General features: G+C 46.8%; 3 protein-coding genes across 3 annotated transcripts; 1 reads left to right on the top strand and 2 right to left on the bottom strand.

The window, feature by feature from the left end:
• The first annotated feature begins 4,473 nt into the window (after positions 1–4,473).
• Positions 4,474–7,329, top strand: LOC113776533. The gene has a single exon (XM_027321718.1). It carries the CDS (start codon positions 4,474–4,476, stop codon positions 7,327–7,329), a length of 2,856 nt encoding a protein of 951 aa, XP_027177519.1.
• Positions 7,330–7,610: 281 nt separating this feature from the next.
• On the bottom strand, positions 7,611–9,670 carry LOC113776525. The gene is made up of 4 exons (XM_027321709.1): positions 8,872–9,670; positions 8,480–8,788; positions 8,259–8,368; positions 7,611–8,177 (listed from the first exon to the last, which is right to left on the bottom strand). Exons 1-4 carry the CDS (start codon positions 9,668–9,670, stop codon positions 7,611–7,613), a joined length of 1,785 nt encoding a protein of 594 aa, XP_027177510.1.
• Positions 9,671–11,464: 1,794 nt separating this feature from the next.
• LOC113775892 lies at positions 11,465–16,452 on the bottom strand. Its single transcript, XM_027320935.1, has 3 exons — positions 15,291–16,452; positions 15,052–15,141; positions 11,465–12,268 (listed from the first exon to the last, which is right to left on the bottom strand). Exons 1-2 carry the CDS (start codon positions 16,182–16,184, stop codon positions 15,094–15,096), a joined length of 942 nt encoding a protein of 313 aa, XP_027176736.1. The 5' UTR covers positions 16,185–16,452; the 3' UTR covers positions 11,465–12,268; positions 15,052–15,093.
• Positions 16,453–17,139: the final 687 nt, after the last annotated feature.

The raw sequence follows: 17,139 nt of genomic DNA, 5'->3' as shown, positions 1-17,139 counted from the left end.
AATGTGGGATTGTATATAAAAGATTACCATTCAAAGAAGATTGGATTTGGTGAAGAGGCTAAAGAAAATTTGACTTACCCGTCGGTATTTGCAGTGATATGAATATCAGAAGACATGCGCCTTTGAGAAAACAAAGAAAAGTGTTCTTGGTGAGTTGGTCGGGGCCTTGTATACCTCTTTCTCAATCTTTATCGGTGTGTATACGTGTATGAGTATATATATATATTTCGCTTTAGGATCGATTCTAGACTCGACTCTCGTTTTCCTTTTTCAGTCTTCTCAAGAAAAGAAAGGAAAGAAGGTGTCCTTTTATTCACCTATGCTGCTATGCAATATTGCAGACGGCGCTGGTGGTGTTGTTTTTGGCAATCCAACAGTACCGGCTCTTCAGCAATTACTGCTGATTGCTCTCTCTTGGGAACTAAGTAACTATTCTTATTTTCGGAAATTTCTCATTTCCCCTTCTTTTTTTTTTTCCTTCTGCTTGTTTTATTTATACTGAAGATTGAAGTCCCAGGCAAAAATAACTTATTTGGTGGCAATTAATCTGTTATTGGGGCATGGCAGAGGATGCATGGGTGAAGGCCGTAGACGAACCTTATTAACAGCAGCCTACTCACTCGGGTCTGTCCCTCCTTTTCTTGCCCATTACGCACCTTGTATTTCCTTGTCCCCTTTTTTTTTTTTTTTAATTATTTCCTTTCAAACTTCCAAACCAATTTGCAGTCGTATATCAACTTCCTTCCTGAATACTTGCTGCTCTTTCTTGGTCCTCAAGAATATACTCCTTTTTCTCAAACTTTTCTAATTATTCTTTCTTGCCAAAAACATTTTTTTTTTGCACTCTTTTCTCGTTTACTTGGTGATGAAGTTAATAGACGGTAAACTCCATCCATTAAATAAAATTCCAGTACTTAGTTACTAAGGTTTCACTCCCCGCTATGGTTGGTTTTATAATCAGGGGAAAGGTTTTAAAACTCTTCCCTTCCCACTCAAATTTTAGACCTGACAGTTGGAGATGTAAATGATGTAAGAGGTAAAACAAAAAATGGTTTTGCTCCCTTTTAATTTATTCTTTTAGTATTTTTTTTTCTTAAATGATTTTGAATACTCAATTTTAGCTTTGATTAATTTTCTATTTCCGATTGCTTTGCAAAATCTGACTTTTAAGTTTTGTATTGTTAAAAAAAGAACAACATGGTAAGTGCTTTTTTGCTTTTGAATTTAGACATCAGACGCAATTGAGTACCCCCCCAAAAAAAAAACACAGTATACGCAATTCATTTTCATTTTTCCTCTTCTTACAAAGTATAAACCCTCAATACAAACAGGTCGGATTTGTTGAATGGGCTGCAATATGAGGAGGTCATCAAACAGCATCATGCAGCTATTTTTCCTTTCCCGTTTGTATTTGTAGTGGGTCCCACATTCACGTCAGTTCTGTCTTGCCCTTGTCAGGTCATCCCCTACGCATGTCAGTTCGGCGGAGAAGAGTTGACCCGTCTGGGTGGTCAGCTCGGGAGAGTTAGGGGGCAACCCACCAGGTTGACCGAGCTGAGAATGAATGGGCCTGGTGGGCCGCGCCGCCCGAACTTATCGGAACTAGCTAGCGGAACCCTAGAAGGAGTCCCCCGCTATGGAGGACTCCTTGTCCTGCTAGGAAACTACTACCTCCGACTCTATAAATACAACGCATTGCGAAGATGCTAGGTACGCTATTTCTTTTGAACACATACTCACTTCGATTCCAAGCTTTTATTGACTTGATCGTCGGAGTTGCTCCGGGGGACCAACCCCGCCGCATCTTTGCTTACAGGTCGGCACGGCCACCCTGCTCCCTACCAGCTAGCTCGGCAGAACCACAGTTCAGCTCGGATCTCGTTTTTGGCAGTCGCATCAATTGGCGCCGTCTGTGGGAACTTCAAGTACTTTCTTTCGCAAGATCATGCCGAAGACCAGATCTCAGAGGAACGTGGACGGATCCAAGGGGAATGAACGGAGCGATCCACAGCACCCCCGCCAAGATCCAATCGTGAAGGAAGAAAGGATCGAGCCCTCGCGGATCCCACCAGAGCAGCTGGTGCAGTCGGTGGCGGCAAATCTGCCAGCCTTCGAAGCCATTGTGAACTACCTGAAAGGGCAGTCTGGAGGTCACCTCGGCCGGAAACGCAAGGCGCCGAGGACGACCGGAGCCGGACAGTCGGAATCCAGAACAGGGAGTCCTAGCCCCGAGGCGAAGAGGGCACGGAAGGAGATCACACGCGAGCAGATCGAGGTCCAGGGACCCTCCCATAAGAACTCCCGAACTGATCACCCGGAGCCCATCCCAAGGCTCCCACAGATAGAGTTTCCTCAGAAGGAGGAATACCAGAAGCAGGATGACCTGGATCTGTTGCTGGATCCGGAGGCGGACAAGTATACTGCCTCTCCCTTCATACCAGACATCGAGGATTATCCGCTGCCGGCGAAGTTCAAAATACCTTCCATGAAGTCCTACGATGCGACTACGGATCCAGAAGATCACTTGTTTGCATTCCAGACGCAGATGCGCCTGCAAACGGCTGCTGACGCCGTAAGGTGCAAGACTTTCCCCATGTTCCTGGAAGGGAAGGCCCGTCAGTGGTCCCAGGGCTTACCTACCAGGTCAGTTCGATCATTCAGCCAGCTCACCCGAATGTTCGCAGCTCAGTTCGTGTCCTCGCGAGCCTTCTCCAAGACCACGACCCACTTGATGACTGTCCATCAGGGACCTGAGGAGTCACTGCGCGAGTATATGGTACGCTTCAACAACGAGTCCCTCCAGGTTCGGGACCGGGATGACAAGGTTGTGATGGCTGCCTTTGTCAATGGATTGCGTAGACAGAAGTTGTATACAGAGTTCGTAGAGAGACCTCCCAAGTCTGTCCGGGAGATGCTAGACCGAGCTCATGAGAAGGCCAATGCCGAGGAGGCCAATCGACTGAAGGGTGTGTAGGAAAGAATGAGGGATGACAGGCACAAGAAGGAAGCCGAGCTGGGGGAGGCACGACCAGGTCAAGGGCGGAAGAACGTTTCCGAGCGCTTGCCTCGGGCCCGACCTTGGGAGAGAGAAAAGGCCTGGACTTCGCTAACAGCGCCCAGAGCTCGGGTTCTTGCCGTGATGGAACAACAGGGGCTCTCTCGCCTACCTCGGCCGCTGGCTGGCGACAAAAGCCAGCGTGACCAGGGCTTGTATTGCGCTTACCACCGGGATGTCGGACACGACACTGAGGACTGCCGCCACCTTAAGAAGGAAATCAAAAAACTGATACGAAGAGGTCACCTCGGGCAGTTCGTCCGTGATGGGCGGACTGATCAGAAGCAAGGGGGTTCAAGCGAGAACGTGCGACCAACTCAGACGACCGACCTCGGGGTCCTCGAGATCGAACCCCGGAGCCAGGGGTGCAGAACCTAGCGGGAGTAATCAACACTATTGCGGGGGGACCTGCTGGGGGAGATAGCCATACAGCTCGGCGAAATAACCGACCACCCCCTAGTGGGGTGACCTCGAGCAAACGCTTAAAGATGTACGAGGAGATTGTCTATGGACCTGAGGACGCGGTACCCCTTGCCTCTAATAATCATGAGGCAATTGTGATAGAGGTCATAACGTGCAATTACAAAGTGAAGAAAGTGTACATAGACAATGGGAGTGCCATTGACGTGCTGTACTACAAGACCTTCCGAGAGCTGCAACTGGAAGATAAGCAGCTCATCCCCGTCCGTACTCCCCTGATAGGTTTCGCAGGCCCGCCAGTGAGGCCAGAAGGAATGATAACCCTCACGGTCACTGTGGGGGAGTCTCCTAGGAGCCGAACTGTCCCGGTGAATTTTGCAGTGGTAAAGGAGCCGTCCTCCTACAACATGATACTAGAACGGCCGACCCTAAAAGCACTTCGAGCTGTCTGCTCGACCTTACACCTTAGCATGAAATTCCCCACGCCCGCAGGGGTGGCAGAGGTATTAAGGGACCCAGAGGTAGCTAGGGCCTGCTACATTGCGACCCTCAAAGGTAAGGAGAAGCTGGTAGCCCAAACAGCCTACCTAAAGCCTTGGGAGCCTGTTGAGAAGGAGGAGAAGTTGGAGACGGACGAGGGTCTGATCGAGCTGCCCATTCGCCCGGAGCGACCTGACCGTGTGGTCAGGACCGGATCTGGCTTAAGCGAGCAGACGCGAAGGGCATTGGAGTCTCTCCTGAAGGAGTACGCCGAGATTTTCGCGTGGAGTGCTGATGACATGCCTGGAATCCCTTCCGAGTTGGCAGTCCACAAGTTACATGTAGACCCGAACATCCGACCAGTAAAACAAAAGAAAAGGAATTTCGCGCCCGAATGAAATGAGGTCTTCAAGGAGGAGGTAGGCAAGCTATTGGAGGCCAAAATTGAGAAGGAAATCTACTATCTGACCTGGCTGGCCAACGCTGTGCTAGTCAAAAAGGAGGACAGGGCTTGGCGGATGTGCGTGGACTTCACCGACCTGAATAGAGCCTGCCCGAAGGATTGTTATCCTTTCCCTCGCATCGACAAGTTGGTGGATTCAACTACGGGGTGCGAGATTTTTTGCTTTCTGGATGCTTTCAAAGGATATCACCAGATAGCCCTAGATGAGGAGGACCAAGAGAAGACTGCCTTTATCACCGAATACGGGACATACTGCTACACCACCATGCCATTTGGGTTTAAGAATGCTGGCGCGACCTATCAGAGGCTGGTCAATAAGCTGTTCAAAAATCAGATTGACCGAAACATGGAGGTCTACGTGGATGACATGCTGGTGAAGAGTCGAACTCAGGAGCAGTTCATCAATGACCTCAGAGAAATCTTCGATATCTTACGGAGCTCGCGAATGCGGCTGAACCCCAAGAAATGCACCTTCGGGGTCAGGTCGGGTAAGTTTCTTGGGTATATGATATCCAAGGACGGAGTGAGAGCCAACCCCGACAAGGTGAAGGCCATTATTGACATGGCCCCCCCTCGAAACATAAAGGAGGTCCAGCGGTTAGCTGGCAGGATGGCCGCCCTAAGCAGATTCTTGTCCAAGTTGGCAGTTCAGGGCTCACCTTTTTTCAAAGCATTGAGGAGGGGTCCCCATTTCGAATGGACCTCCGAGTGCCAGAAAGCGTTCGATGAGCTAAAAGCCCATATTGCTCGGCTGCCGGCCTTGACCTCCCCCACGCAGGGTGAAACTTTATTTATATATCTGGCGGTGGGGGAAGAGGCACTCAGTGCGGTGCTAGTTCGGGAGGAGGACAAAGTCCAGAAGCCCGTGTACTACGTCAGCCGAGCTCTGCAAGGGGCAGAGCCTAGATACGCTGCGGTTGAGCGATATGTTCTAGCACTAGTTCACGCGGCCAGGAAACTCAGGTCGTATTTTCAGGCTCACCCCGTGATAGTAGTGACCGACCAACCCCTTAAACAAATTCTCTCCAAACCTGACGCATCGGGGAGGATGATGAAATGGGCCGTGGAACTATCCGAGTACGACCTAGGCTATCAACCCTGTACGGCTATTAAGGCCCAAGCATTAGCAGACTTTATAGTAGAGGGGGTCTCTTGCGGACAACAGGAAGTTCAGGCCAAGATGACCAGAGACACAGCTGAGGCCGAGCAGGCCGGAGAGGCTGCCGAGGTCCCTCAGGCCACCAAGGCATCCAAGGCCGGGCTGGCCAGAGACACAGCTGAGGCCAAACAGGCCAGAAAAACTGCCAAGGCCAGGCGGGCCACCAATAACGAGTCTGAATATGAAGCCCTGATTGCGGGGATAATGATTGCTCGAAAATTGGGGACCGAATCAATTGAGGTTTACAGCGACTCGCAACTGATAGTAAATCAAGTGGGGGGAAACTATGAAGTTAAGGAGGAACCACTAAGAAGGTACGTCGCCAAGGTGCATGAGCTGAGAACTCAGTTCAAACTGTTCACGCTAAAACAAGTCCCGCGAAGCCAAAATAAGAGAGCGGATGCACTGTCTAAACTAGCTTCCACCTCGTCAGGAACACTGAATAAAGAAGTGCTAGTGGAGGTCGTCAGAGATCGGGCGTATGATCAGGTGGACGCGGCAGTTATCCAAATTCTGAGCTCATGGATGAATCCCCTTGTGCGGTACCTAGCCAATGGAGAGCTTCCCTCTAGTAAGGTAGAGGCACGCAAGATTCTCCTCAAATCGCGGGGGTATGTGCTAACGGATGGAGTGCTCTATAGGAAATCCTACTTGCGTCCATGGCTGAAGTGCGTGACGTCAGAGGAAGGAAGCTACATCTTGCGCGAACTGCATGAGGGTCTCTATGGAAACCACGTCGGCCCTAGGATGTTGGCCAAGAAAGGGATGCAGTCCGGGTATTACTGGCCCACTATTTTTCGGGACTCAGCCGAACTGGAAGCGCATTGCAGGTCGTGCCAACTGCACTCCCCAGTCCATCACGCCCCGACCCAGGAGATGATTCCGCTCCAAAGCCCTTGGCCGTTCTTTCAGTGGGGCGTCGATCTGCTGGGTCCATTCCCCCGAGCTCCTGGGGGTTATGAGCATGTGATAGTGGTCGTTGACTACTTCACCAAATGGGTAGAAGCTGAGCCGCTCAACAGCATCAGCGGTAGGTCGGTCCAAAAGTTCCTTTGGAGGAACCTCGTTTGTCGATTCGGTATACCTCGGGTTCTGGTCTCGGACAACGGTCGCCAGTTCGCTGACAGTTTCCTCCAAGGTTGGTGCGCGGAGCTCGGGATCAGGCAGCACTTCACCTCGGTAGGTCACCCCCAAGCCAATGGTCAGGTAGAAAACGTCAATAAAACCATTCTGCACGGCTTGAAGACTCGGATAGAGTCTGCTCAGACTGGATGGATAGACGAGCTGCCTACAATACTATGGGCATACCGAACCACTCCTCGAACTGCCACCCAGGAGACTCCTTTCGCCCTTACTTACGGGGCAGAGGCCGTGATTCCGGCGGAGATCGGTGTTCCCTCAAGCAGAGTTCAGAATTTTATAGTTCAGGACAACGAGGACGAGCTACGGCTAAGTTTGGATCTGCTCGAACAAAGGAGGGATGAGGCAGCTATACGCATGGCTAAATACAAGGGACAGGTCACGCAGCACTACAATGCCAGGGTGAGACACTTATACTTCAAACCGGGGGACCTAGTCTTACGAAAGAATAGCGTAAGTCGAGCCCGGGGTACGTCTAAGCTGGATCCTAACTGGGAGGGCCCCTATGTGGTGAAGGAGGCAGATCGAGCTGGATACTATAAGTTAGCGCACCTCAGCGGGGAAGAAGTCCCGCGTACTTGGCATAATTCCAACCTGAGGATTTTCCGTTAGGGAATCCAGCTCGCACATGCCAGGTCATTCCAAGATCAAAATTTTTATGTTGATGTGTTCAGGTAGGAATAAGCTACCTTGCCTTAAGAGTTAGCTCGTGCTTATCAAGGTCGATACCAGACCGTGCTATTGTAACTTAATATTAAATTGTGAATGCAACCAAGTATGGAGCAAAAGAAAGATTTTTCATTCCATCAAAAGAGGACTGTACAAAAAAGAGCAGAGCTCATACAAAACGAACTGCGTTCTGACAGTTCGGATTCCTATTCTAAAGTCCTACTCTAGTTCTCTCCCTCTTCCTCCTCTTGTTCGGGTTCAGGGGTGGTCACTGGCAGTAGAGGATCAGCAACCAGATCGGCCAGCTTCCGCCCATGCGTGTAGCTCTCCACCAGGCAGTCGATCTGCTCCACAGCCTGGGGGCTGTATTTGGAAAACTTCCCCAGATCGAACCCAGACAGACCTAACCCTTGCACTTCCTTCAGTGCCTGGGAATATCCATGTTGCAGCACTGGGGTATTCAAGATAGCCAGGTCGCCCATAAAGCCCTCCGACCTAAGGAAGTTCCGCACGCCCTCTTGGTGGCCCTCAGCCCTGGCCGCCTCCACCTGAGCGGCCAGCTCAGCTCCCCTCTGTTGCTCCTCCTTCAGCTGGGAGGTCAGCTCGGAGTTCTTCTTCAACTCCAGTTCGAAGTTCGTATGGACTTGGGCGAGCTGCTTCTTCAGGCCCTCAGTTTCAACCACAGCAGCTTCGTGCTGGCTTAGTAGCTTCTCATTAGCGGCCTTCGTTTCGCTCATCAGTGGGAGCAGGCTCTCGTAGCGCCTGGCCAATTCAGGTCCGACCACGTTCATCTGGCGGGTCAATTTTAGAAAGAAGGTCAACACTATGATGAAGTAACCTCTTACCAATAGTAAGGAGTAAAGGATACCGACCTGAGCTGCTCCCGTGTAATAATAGTTCAGAAGGTCGGACGAGTCCATGGTCTTGACCAGATTGTAGTCCCGTGGAAGGATGGCGCCGTGAATGAGCTCCCGAGCTACATCTGGGAACTGAGCTCGGTTGTTTATAGATAGCTTCTACTGGGGGCAAAAGTGCATGGGGTGTTGGTGCTTGACCGGCCGAACTTGGGGGTCGAAGAGCAAGGTGCTCTGACGTTGCCATAAGTTAGGGGGAGCATCAGCCCGGGCCTGCTCCTCGGCGGTGTTCACGCCGTAGTGGCCGGCCTGTGCAGACTCAGGCGTCGATCCCTCCTCCCGAGCTGGAGACGAGGTCGTCTCCACTCTGGCTCTCTTGGCGGTGATTTTCTTCTTTTTCTTCTTCCCAGCCTCCGCAGCTTTGGATGACTGAGCAGGGGCTTGCTGGATTGGTGGAACAGGTGTCGAGCTGGCTGGGATACTGGAAGAAACTTGAGCGGGAGTGGACGAACTGCCCCCAATAGTCAACAGCTGCGAAAATCTCTTCACTGCACAGAAGTAAGGCTCAAGTGGTTAAAGCTACCACGCGAATTGAAGACCGTAAGCAAATGATAAAGGGAAAGAAGATTACAGGTGGCCAGCTCGTCCGGAGTGAGAGTTGTGTTTTCGGAGGACGGATCCGAGGTGTTAGCTCGGATCAATCCTGAGGCCCAGAGTTGGGCATTATTGAACTCTTTCACGCCCAGTTTCATGTCCGAGTTGAGTAGGCGAGTAAGCTCGGGCGCAGGAAGCGAAGAAGGAATGGGATCAGACACTTGAGTCTCCGCTCTCCAGGTCGGGGGAGGGAGACCTAGATTTTTTATGAAAAAGAACTGGGGTTTCCAGTCTTTGATGGATGAAGGAGCTCCCGCGAACAGTTCGCGGGTGGGGGTTTTTGCTCCACTTCGGCGAGCGAAGTAGAACCACCCGGGCACTTTTCCGCTGACCTTCATCTGGAAGAAGGCTCGGAACAAGTCAAGGGAAAAGGGGATCTCAAGCACCCGACAGAGAATGAAGAAACCTATAATGGAACGGACAGCGTTTGGGATGAGCTGAGTTATACGGATACCCCAAAAGGTGAGAATCTCAAAAAGAAAGTTGGGGATAGGAATGTGGAGACCGGCCATCAGCTGTTCCCTGTAGATCGCCACGAACCCGGGAGGAGGTCGGCTGGTGACCTCTCCAGGACGGGCGGCCCTGGGTTCGAACTGAGCAGGAATTTCATATTTCTCTACCAGTTCGTCAACATCTTTCTGTTCCAGGGCCAGAGGAATAGTGTCGACCTCACCAAAGTCGCCACCAGGTCCCCCAGAGGCCCCCGCCGTTTGGTCTGGAGCTGCCTGTTCGGCAGCTCCGACGTGAGGCTCAGTAGGTTGCTCGGACGATCCCATTGTTCCAGCAGGAGACAAAATGGGGGAAGGAACGAACTCTGACCCGGACGAGCTAAAAGAAGGAAGAGAGCTAGAAGAGGTAGATGAACTGATATCTACGAGAACGGGGGAGGCTACCCTATGACCGACGGTTGAACTGGTGACGTCAGAGCGATCGGAGGAAGAAGAAGACATAAAAAGGGAAAAGGGAACTTACTGGTGAGAGGAGATCGGATGAAGGGCTGATCTAAGAAGTGCGCGAACTGACCCGAGACTCTGAAAGTAGGGTGAACTCTTGGAAGAAAAGAAAGTGAAGAAGCGAACTGGGAGGCAAAGGGAGCGAACTAGTGAAATGAAAGAAGGAGAGTGAAAATGACGCCTGGAGGGTCCTATTGATAGGCAACGTCAGGGCGGGAAAATGAAGAGGCGCGCACTTATTTCAAATTTATCGGGAACCGTCGTGATGTGGCAAGGTGACGGTTGAAGTGACAGGTGAGTGAACCGACACGACGGTTACTCGGGCGCGTGCCAGACGGGGGCCCCACGACGAACTCGAAATTCGGCCTAGACTCCCACGACTACTCGGTGACTCTAGACCAAAATGGGGGGGCTAGTGTAGTGGGTCCCACATTCACGTTAGTTCTGCCTTGCCCTTGTCAGGTCATCCCCTACGCATGTCAGTTCGGCGGAGAAGAGTTGACCCGTCTGGGTGGTCAGCTCGGGAGAGTTAGGGGGCAACCCACCAGGTTGACCGAACTGAGAATGAATGGGCCTGGTGGGCCGCGCCGCCCGAACTTATCGGAACTAGCTAGCGGAACCCTAGAAGGAGTCCCCCGCTATGGAGGGCTCCTTGTCCTGCTAGGAAACTACTACCTCCGACTCTATAAATACAACGCATTGCGAAGATACTAGGTACGCTATTTCTTTTGAACACATACTCACTTCGATTCCAAGCTTTTATTGACTTGATCGTCGGAGTTGCTCCGGGGGACCAACCCCGCCGCATCTTTGCTTACAGGTCGGCACGGCCATCCTGCTCCCTACCAGCTAGCTCGGCAGAACCACAGTTCAGCTCGGATCTCGTTTTTGGCAATCGCATCAGTATTCAAGCAAGTCATGCCCAAGTTGTCATGGTTGGGCTTCCAAAATAGGAAAGTGGATATTTTCTATATCAGCTGCACATTGAAACTAATCAGAAAAATTCCAAGAAATAAGACGAGAAGAACTAGAGACAAGTGGGCTTGATGATCATGGACACGGGTCAGCCACAGGAAATAAGCCCAATTCGATGGAGGAGAAATTTACAAAAGTGGGTCTGGATGGGATAAGAACCCGAGGTCGTGTTGAGCGGGTTCTGCGCTTTCGTAAGATCGTAAGACCGAAGGACGGAACAGCGCTAGCGGGTGTAAAGTAATCTAAGCTACTCGATTCGGGTTTAGGAGTAATTTGATCAAGCATAAAATTCAATTCAAAGTAACTGATGAGATGATCAAGTCAAGATAGAGTAAAAAAAAAAAAATTAAAACTCTAATGTATGTCAAGCCTTGTCGAATGGTGTATTTATAATATAATTTTTAATTATTTATTATAAATTTATAAATTTACTAAAAAACCGAGTTTGAAAGCTCAATTGAACCCTAATTCATCCTTTCGTTTTGGCCTTTTTACAAAATTTTAAAGACTTAGCTGTGCAAATGGATTATACCCTTTCCTTCTTTTTTTTTTCTTCTTTTTTTAGTATAACTTCAAAGTGAAATTATCCCCCGAAGTCGACATCAAAGGGCTGGTACAAAGGCGGTCCTGCTCAAGGACACAAATATAAAGTCCTAGTTGGTCATTTTCCAACAAGGCTTTGTTTCCTTTTTCTTGAGGGAACTAATAAATGATCATTCATTTCCCCATAGTACAGGAGGACAAACAAGGAATTTTCAGCCTATTCGTGTGCTAGATGGAAAAGCCTCCCCTTTTATTGGCCACAATTCACAGGACTGCGGACGCCCCATAGCCGCACAGCAGCCAAAACTGCTACAACTGATTCTCATGAAGAGCCCCCACATACATGGCATTGCACTGGAACACAGTGAAACGTTTGCCTGCCAAAATTGCCAGTGCCCATCTGGAATATGCTTCCATCCCCAATGATAAAACTTAAAAAGGTAGCTGAAACATTCAAACAATGTACCAGAAAGAAGCACACTGCACACGAGGCTCAACTTCTGTTTTGTAACAGGTTTGATCTGAAGCTTTAGACAAAGTTCCATTATACAGTTAAGCCTCCAAAACTATAGAGCAGAGGTACTAAAGTGACATAAAGAGAGAAGACTAAGCAAAAGCTTGCAAAAAATTAGGCTTGATTCATTCCAGCCAAAAGTAAGTTTCCAATCTAAGGAATTACATTTACTGGCTGGTGGGTATCAACAGAAAGAGGGAAGGCCACTAGATAGAAATGGTACATAGATGCAATTCACAATTGGGTGAAGGAAAGAGATTGCCTTTACCTAAGCCTGTGAAAAGATGCCAAGCACAGGCAACAACCACAACCACAGAAGGCTCCAGAATTATTCAATTTTACACATTAAGCTGCAGGATCTCCGTTATGCACCTTCAATATTGAAGAATCTACAACAACAAAGCAAAATCAAAATTCAGAAAGAAATGATGGACAGTATTCTCAAGCAAGACCCTAAACTTCATGTTGCTTCTTTACTTTTGTTAGTTGAAATAAGTGATAGAAGTATGTGTATTAAAGGAAAAATTCTTTCCTCTCCTTCCTTGAGTTGCAGTCCAAATTGCTTGTTTATATACTTTACGTGCAGAAAATCAGATATTCCAACTTACCAACAGGCAAAACCAACACTAGTTATGCTATTCTCACCTTCAAGTGGAAATTCATAGTTTATTATCCTCCACCTTCTACAGTTAAAAGATTCAAATGACCAGAAAAGAATAACTTTAAGCTCATATAGTAGCACTACGCGGACCAAAAAACCATGGGATCAACAACAATTTCACGCAAGAAGCTACATAGGACACTTAGTAACTTGTGATGCGGGCAGAAGAAGTAATACTCAAGCAGTAACCTATGGTTCACCAAGCCAGTCAGACTTGGATATAGTAACATTATTCAACAAAACGAAGAGAAGCACCTCCTCCTCCTTGTTCTTGAGTCCTTTTCCCCATTGACTAAGAAAAACCATTCCAACCACATAAAGATTGGGTAACTTTGCTTGATATTTATCTATCTTACACTTCATAGGTCAATTTTAGTTAAAATTTCTGAAAAAATAACTCGTATCACTGATTCAGTTTCTAGAAACTCGAGCCTAGATGATGCATAAAGCATCACGTTATTTTTGCTTGCCCCCACATTTTCCAATCTCCCAATCACAAATCTTAAGTTCTCATTGCCCAACTCAAAACACACTTCCAGGGTCCAAAACTCAATGGACGATTTACTACCCCACCTTTTGGGGATCACACCATGGACGACATTGCAATCCACACAGGCCATCCCTGATTCCTGTCTCCCATGTTATACCATCAGACAAAAAACCATTGGGTGACGCCAAGAGTAATGGGACAATAAGCCAGGATGCACAGGTGAATTTTCCGCTAAAGATCATTAAAAGCTAGAATTTTCTGCAAATATGGTGATTGCAAAGCAAGCTTCTGTTTCTTATTGTTGTGAAATCAGAGATGGAAGGAAGCATTCTTTTGAGGAAGCTTTTATTAGGTTGAATTTACTTATACACAATCTTTATTTGGCAGTTTGAAGAAGATATTAGGCTCATTATTTCTGTTTTTGTTTCTATTTTGAATAATTAGACTACAACTCAAGTATAACTGACTCAGTCGCGATTCATTATTGATGCCCAAATTTAATGGGAAAACAAAGAAATGAACAATCTGATCATAATCTAACTTGGTCGCTTTGGCTTGAGAGTGATGCTGCCTTGGATCCACTAAAACAGGCTGGAAGAGGTACATACTAGGAAAATATTAGAGCACAAGCAAGCAGAAACACTAAGATCAAAATTAAAAATTCAGACACAGCTTCTGCTAGGAGAGGCAGCTAAAGTGGAAACCTCTTGCAGCTACAGTATCAGAAAGCAATAGAAGAGACAGTTATCCTTTTCTCTTGGTGGCTTTGAACTGATTTCTGACATTAAGGGTAAGATAGAATATGTCTTTCTAAGTTTATTTATGCACCTCCCAACTCTGAGTAATGACCATCCACATTTCATAATTCAAACAGCTTTGCCCAACAATCATAAGATATTAATCAGATGCCATCACATAATTAAACCATCAAGAAACTATGGAAAAGGTTAAACATCTCTAATCACAGTGTCAACACATGTCGAACATGAGATTAAGGTAAAACACATTCAAGTAAGTTAAGCAGAAATTAAAAAGTCTTGCAGAACATGTGTAAGTCATGGGTGAGCTATCGCCAGCTTAATCAGTTATGGACCACTAAACAGTGAATGCACGGGCATAGGATTCTCAAGTAAAACATTAGAGATTAACAGTACATTGGCATCATGGACTGCATTCTAAGCAAGTACTAACAATTTCTTGCGAGCTAGTCCTTGACAAACAAAGTTTGCCTGTGTTCCTAATAGGAATGCAAATCTTGCTGATCTCCTGTACAACCATGAATGTCGTCATCAACTGAATTACAAAAGCAAGCGGTATACCACAATTGGATCAAGATAGGCTTTCCAAATCAGAAGGAAGATAACAATTGCCACATAAAAGCTCTTATGCTTTCAGGATGAGTCCAGCCACCCTTCTGATGCAACTGATGGTTAAACTTAAACTAAAAGAAGTAATATTGGTGCAGAAAGGTTCACAAGGTTGGACAAATGCAGGAAGCTAAAGGAATAGAAACAAGCTCCAATTCAAAAGCAGTAAATGCTGAGCCATGACACCTGGTAAATGTAGCTAGCACGGACTTGACTTAGCACCTAAAGATTGCGATGTAAAGGATAAATTTTCACAGAAAAATTTGCTCATTGTCCTCCGAGGGACAAAATTCCATACAGAAATAGTACATGGTGCTGCCTCCAGCAATACATGATAAACCTTTTCCCACAGAGTTCACCAAAAATGCAACATTATGACAGCTAATGCCACTAATCAAGGACACGTAATGTATTACCACAAGTGAAAATGAATTAAGGCTCTCTCTCCTATTAATTGACCACGAACAAAACATGGAAATATCATCAGTTTTATTTTTCTGCCGAACTACAAGATGAAAATATGTGCAACAGCTCCATATGCTACAATTAAAAGTCAATTGACCTAAACATATATCAACTTGAATTACCCAAAAACTTGCCAAAACAAGGTAACTGAAATATGAATCAACCGCACAAAGAAATGAAAATAAATACCTTACATACAGGACAAAAAGAAAAACCAGCAAGCATCGAGAATTATTCCAATCCCGCTACTTTAAGCCTCAACTTCATATTGTGATGTTCCTGTTTGAATTCAAATAACGTGATTTTATTACCAAGCAAGAATAAATAAATCAACTACGTCCGGGACAGGAGGGAAAAAGACAAATGTAGTATGAACCAAATCCTAATAAAAACTAGAGCTTTATTTCGCCTGTGTTCTTCCCACTCACCTGTTCAAGAACCTTAGCAGAGCTGTTCTCCACCAGCCTGGACAGTCCATCCAGCTTGGCAAGCATTTTATTGTATAAATCCTCCAACTCAGCTGTGTAATTTGCAGCCTGAGAACCCATTAGTCTATTCAACCTCCCAACTTCAAAATCCTCAGCACACAAGTCCAACTCCTTCTGATCATTGAGGTCCTTCTTCAAAGACCCTAAAGTTTCTCTTTGGTCATCCTCAGCCATGGCATTGGAGCACCTCCACTCACAGGGTAGCAAGGGAAACGGAGAGTTGGTGCTAAAAGACCCATAATGGGATCGGAAAGATGGGCCAATGTTGACAATATCTAAGCTTTTGGGTTCGAAGGAATCGGTAGAAATTCGATAGTGGAAAGCTTTATACTGGTGCGTATGGACGAGCTGATCTTGCAAGGGCGAGGTTAGGAGGAGGAACAGAGAAGGGGGAAGGGTGAGGGTGTGAAGATTGGAGCATTGTGGAGGAGTGAAGGAGAGGGAAGTAGAGGAGGAGAGAGCGTGCGTGGTGGTGGAATCGTTAAGGGAGGGGCGGAGAGGGGTTCTGCGGCGGGCGGAGAACCAGCCGAGGAGGGAGGAGGAAGGTGGGTTAGGATTCGGGAGGGGTTGGAGTGGGAGAGGGAGGTGCGAAGGGAGGGAGAGGAAGGAGGTGACTGTGGCTGTAAGAAGCGGAATGGCGGTGCCAGCGTCGGCATCAGCGGAAGAAGGGTCTAGATTGGAGGTGGGATCGTCGGAGAGAGAGGAGGTCGCGGAGACAGTGACGTGGCCGAAGAGAAGGCCGTGAATAGCACCGGGGGAAGAGGAGAAACGGAGGAGTAGGGAGGCCAGTGCAGGACCAGAAATTTGGATCTTGTGAATAGGAACGTCGTCCATGCTAATTCAGCTCTAGGATTTTCTCTTGCTCAAGTCAGATTTCGCAGACAATCCTCTCTGTTTTTGTGTCTCCGTAGAAGTAGATCAGGCGGTGGCATGGGACCTAAATTGGTCGCCGGGTTGGACTGGTGGGCTTCTTTAATTCAACCCTGGACGCCTCACAGCTGGCCGGATTTGAGATTTTGACAGACACAGGCACTTCTACTACATAACCATTAACCAGGCACATTAGCTTTAGCTAGATGATTGCAAGTTACTCGTTCATGCTCTCAAGTTATACCTTTTTCCTGAGTGAGTGAGTTCCCCTTGAACCAATATATATATACATATATGCATATGTATATATATATATATATATATATATATATATAATAATTTGATATATGTCAATTAAAAAAGTAATTAAAAAATAAAAATCACGAAAAATGTAAAAAAAAATTTTGATAAAAAATTACAATTCAAGCATAACCTTAATTTGAATATCATGCTCAAAACTATCCAACAAAATAACTTTTGTTGAATAGACATCAGTTTATGCAGAGGAGGGTCTAAACAGTTGTCAAAAAATTTGTTTGGGCCAGTTTTTACTCAAATGTACAAGATGTGATCTCATTTATTCAAGATATAATTAGGGTTGAAAGATGAACTAAATTACTCGACACTCGAGTCAAGTTTGGATTGGTAAGAGCTTGTTCGAACTTTTGAAATAAAAGAAAGAGTAGAACTATAAGAAAATAGGAAAAATCATTCAAAACGTCTCTCATATTTTCTCAAATGAATTTTTTCATCATTCACTTTTAAAATAGTAATTTTACATTCCTTAAAAAATTTAGTCTATAAAATTTAGTCCTAACCTGGATTTTTTATCACTTTTTATCTTGAATCTATCACATAACTCACACATGGTCTTTTTTTAAGGGCAAAAAGGTGTGTAGTTAAAGAAATGACCACATCC

Source organism: Coffea eugenioides, chromosome 6 (genome assembly GCF_003713205.1).
Source record: "Coffea eugenioides isolate CCC68of chromosome 6, Ceug_1.0, whole genome shotgun sequence".
NCBI classification, from domain to species: domain Eukaryota; kingdom Viridiplantae; phylum Streptophyta; class Magnoliopsida; order Gentianales; family Rubiaceae; genus Coffea; species Coffea eugenioides.
Note: the sequence above shows the minus strand (reverse complement) of the source record. Positions and strands in the feature narration are given on the sequence as shown.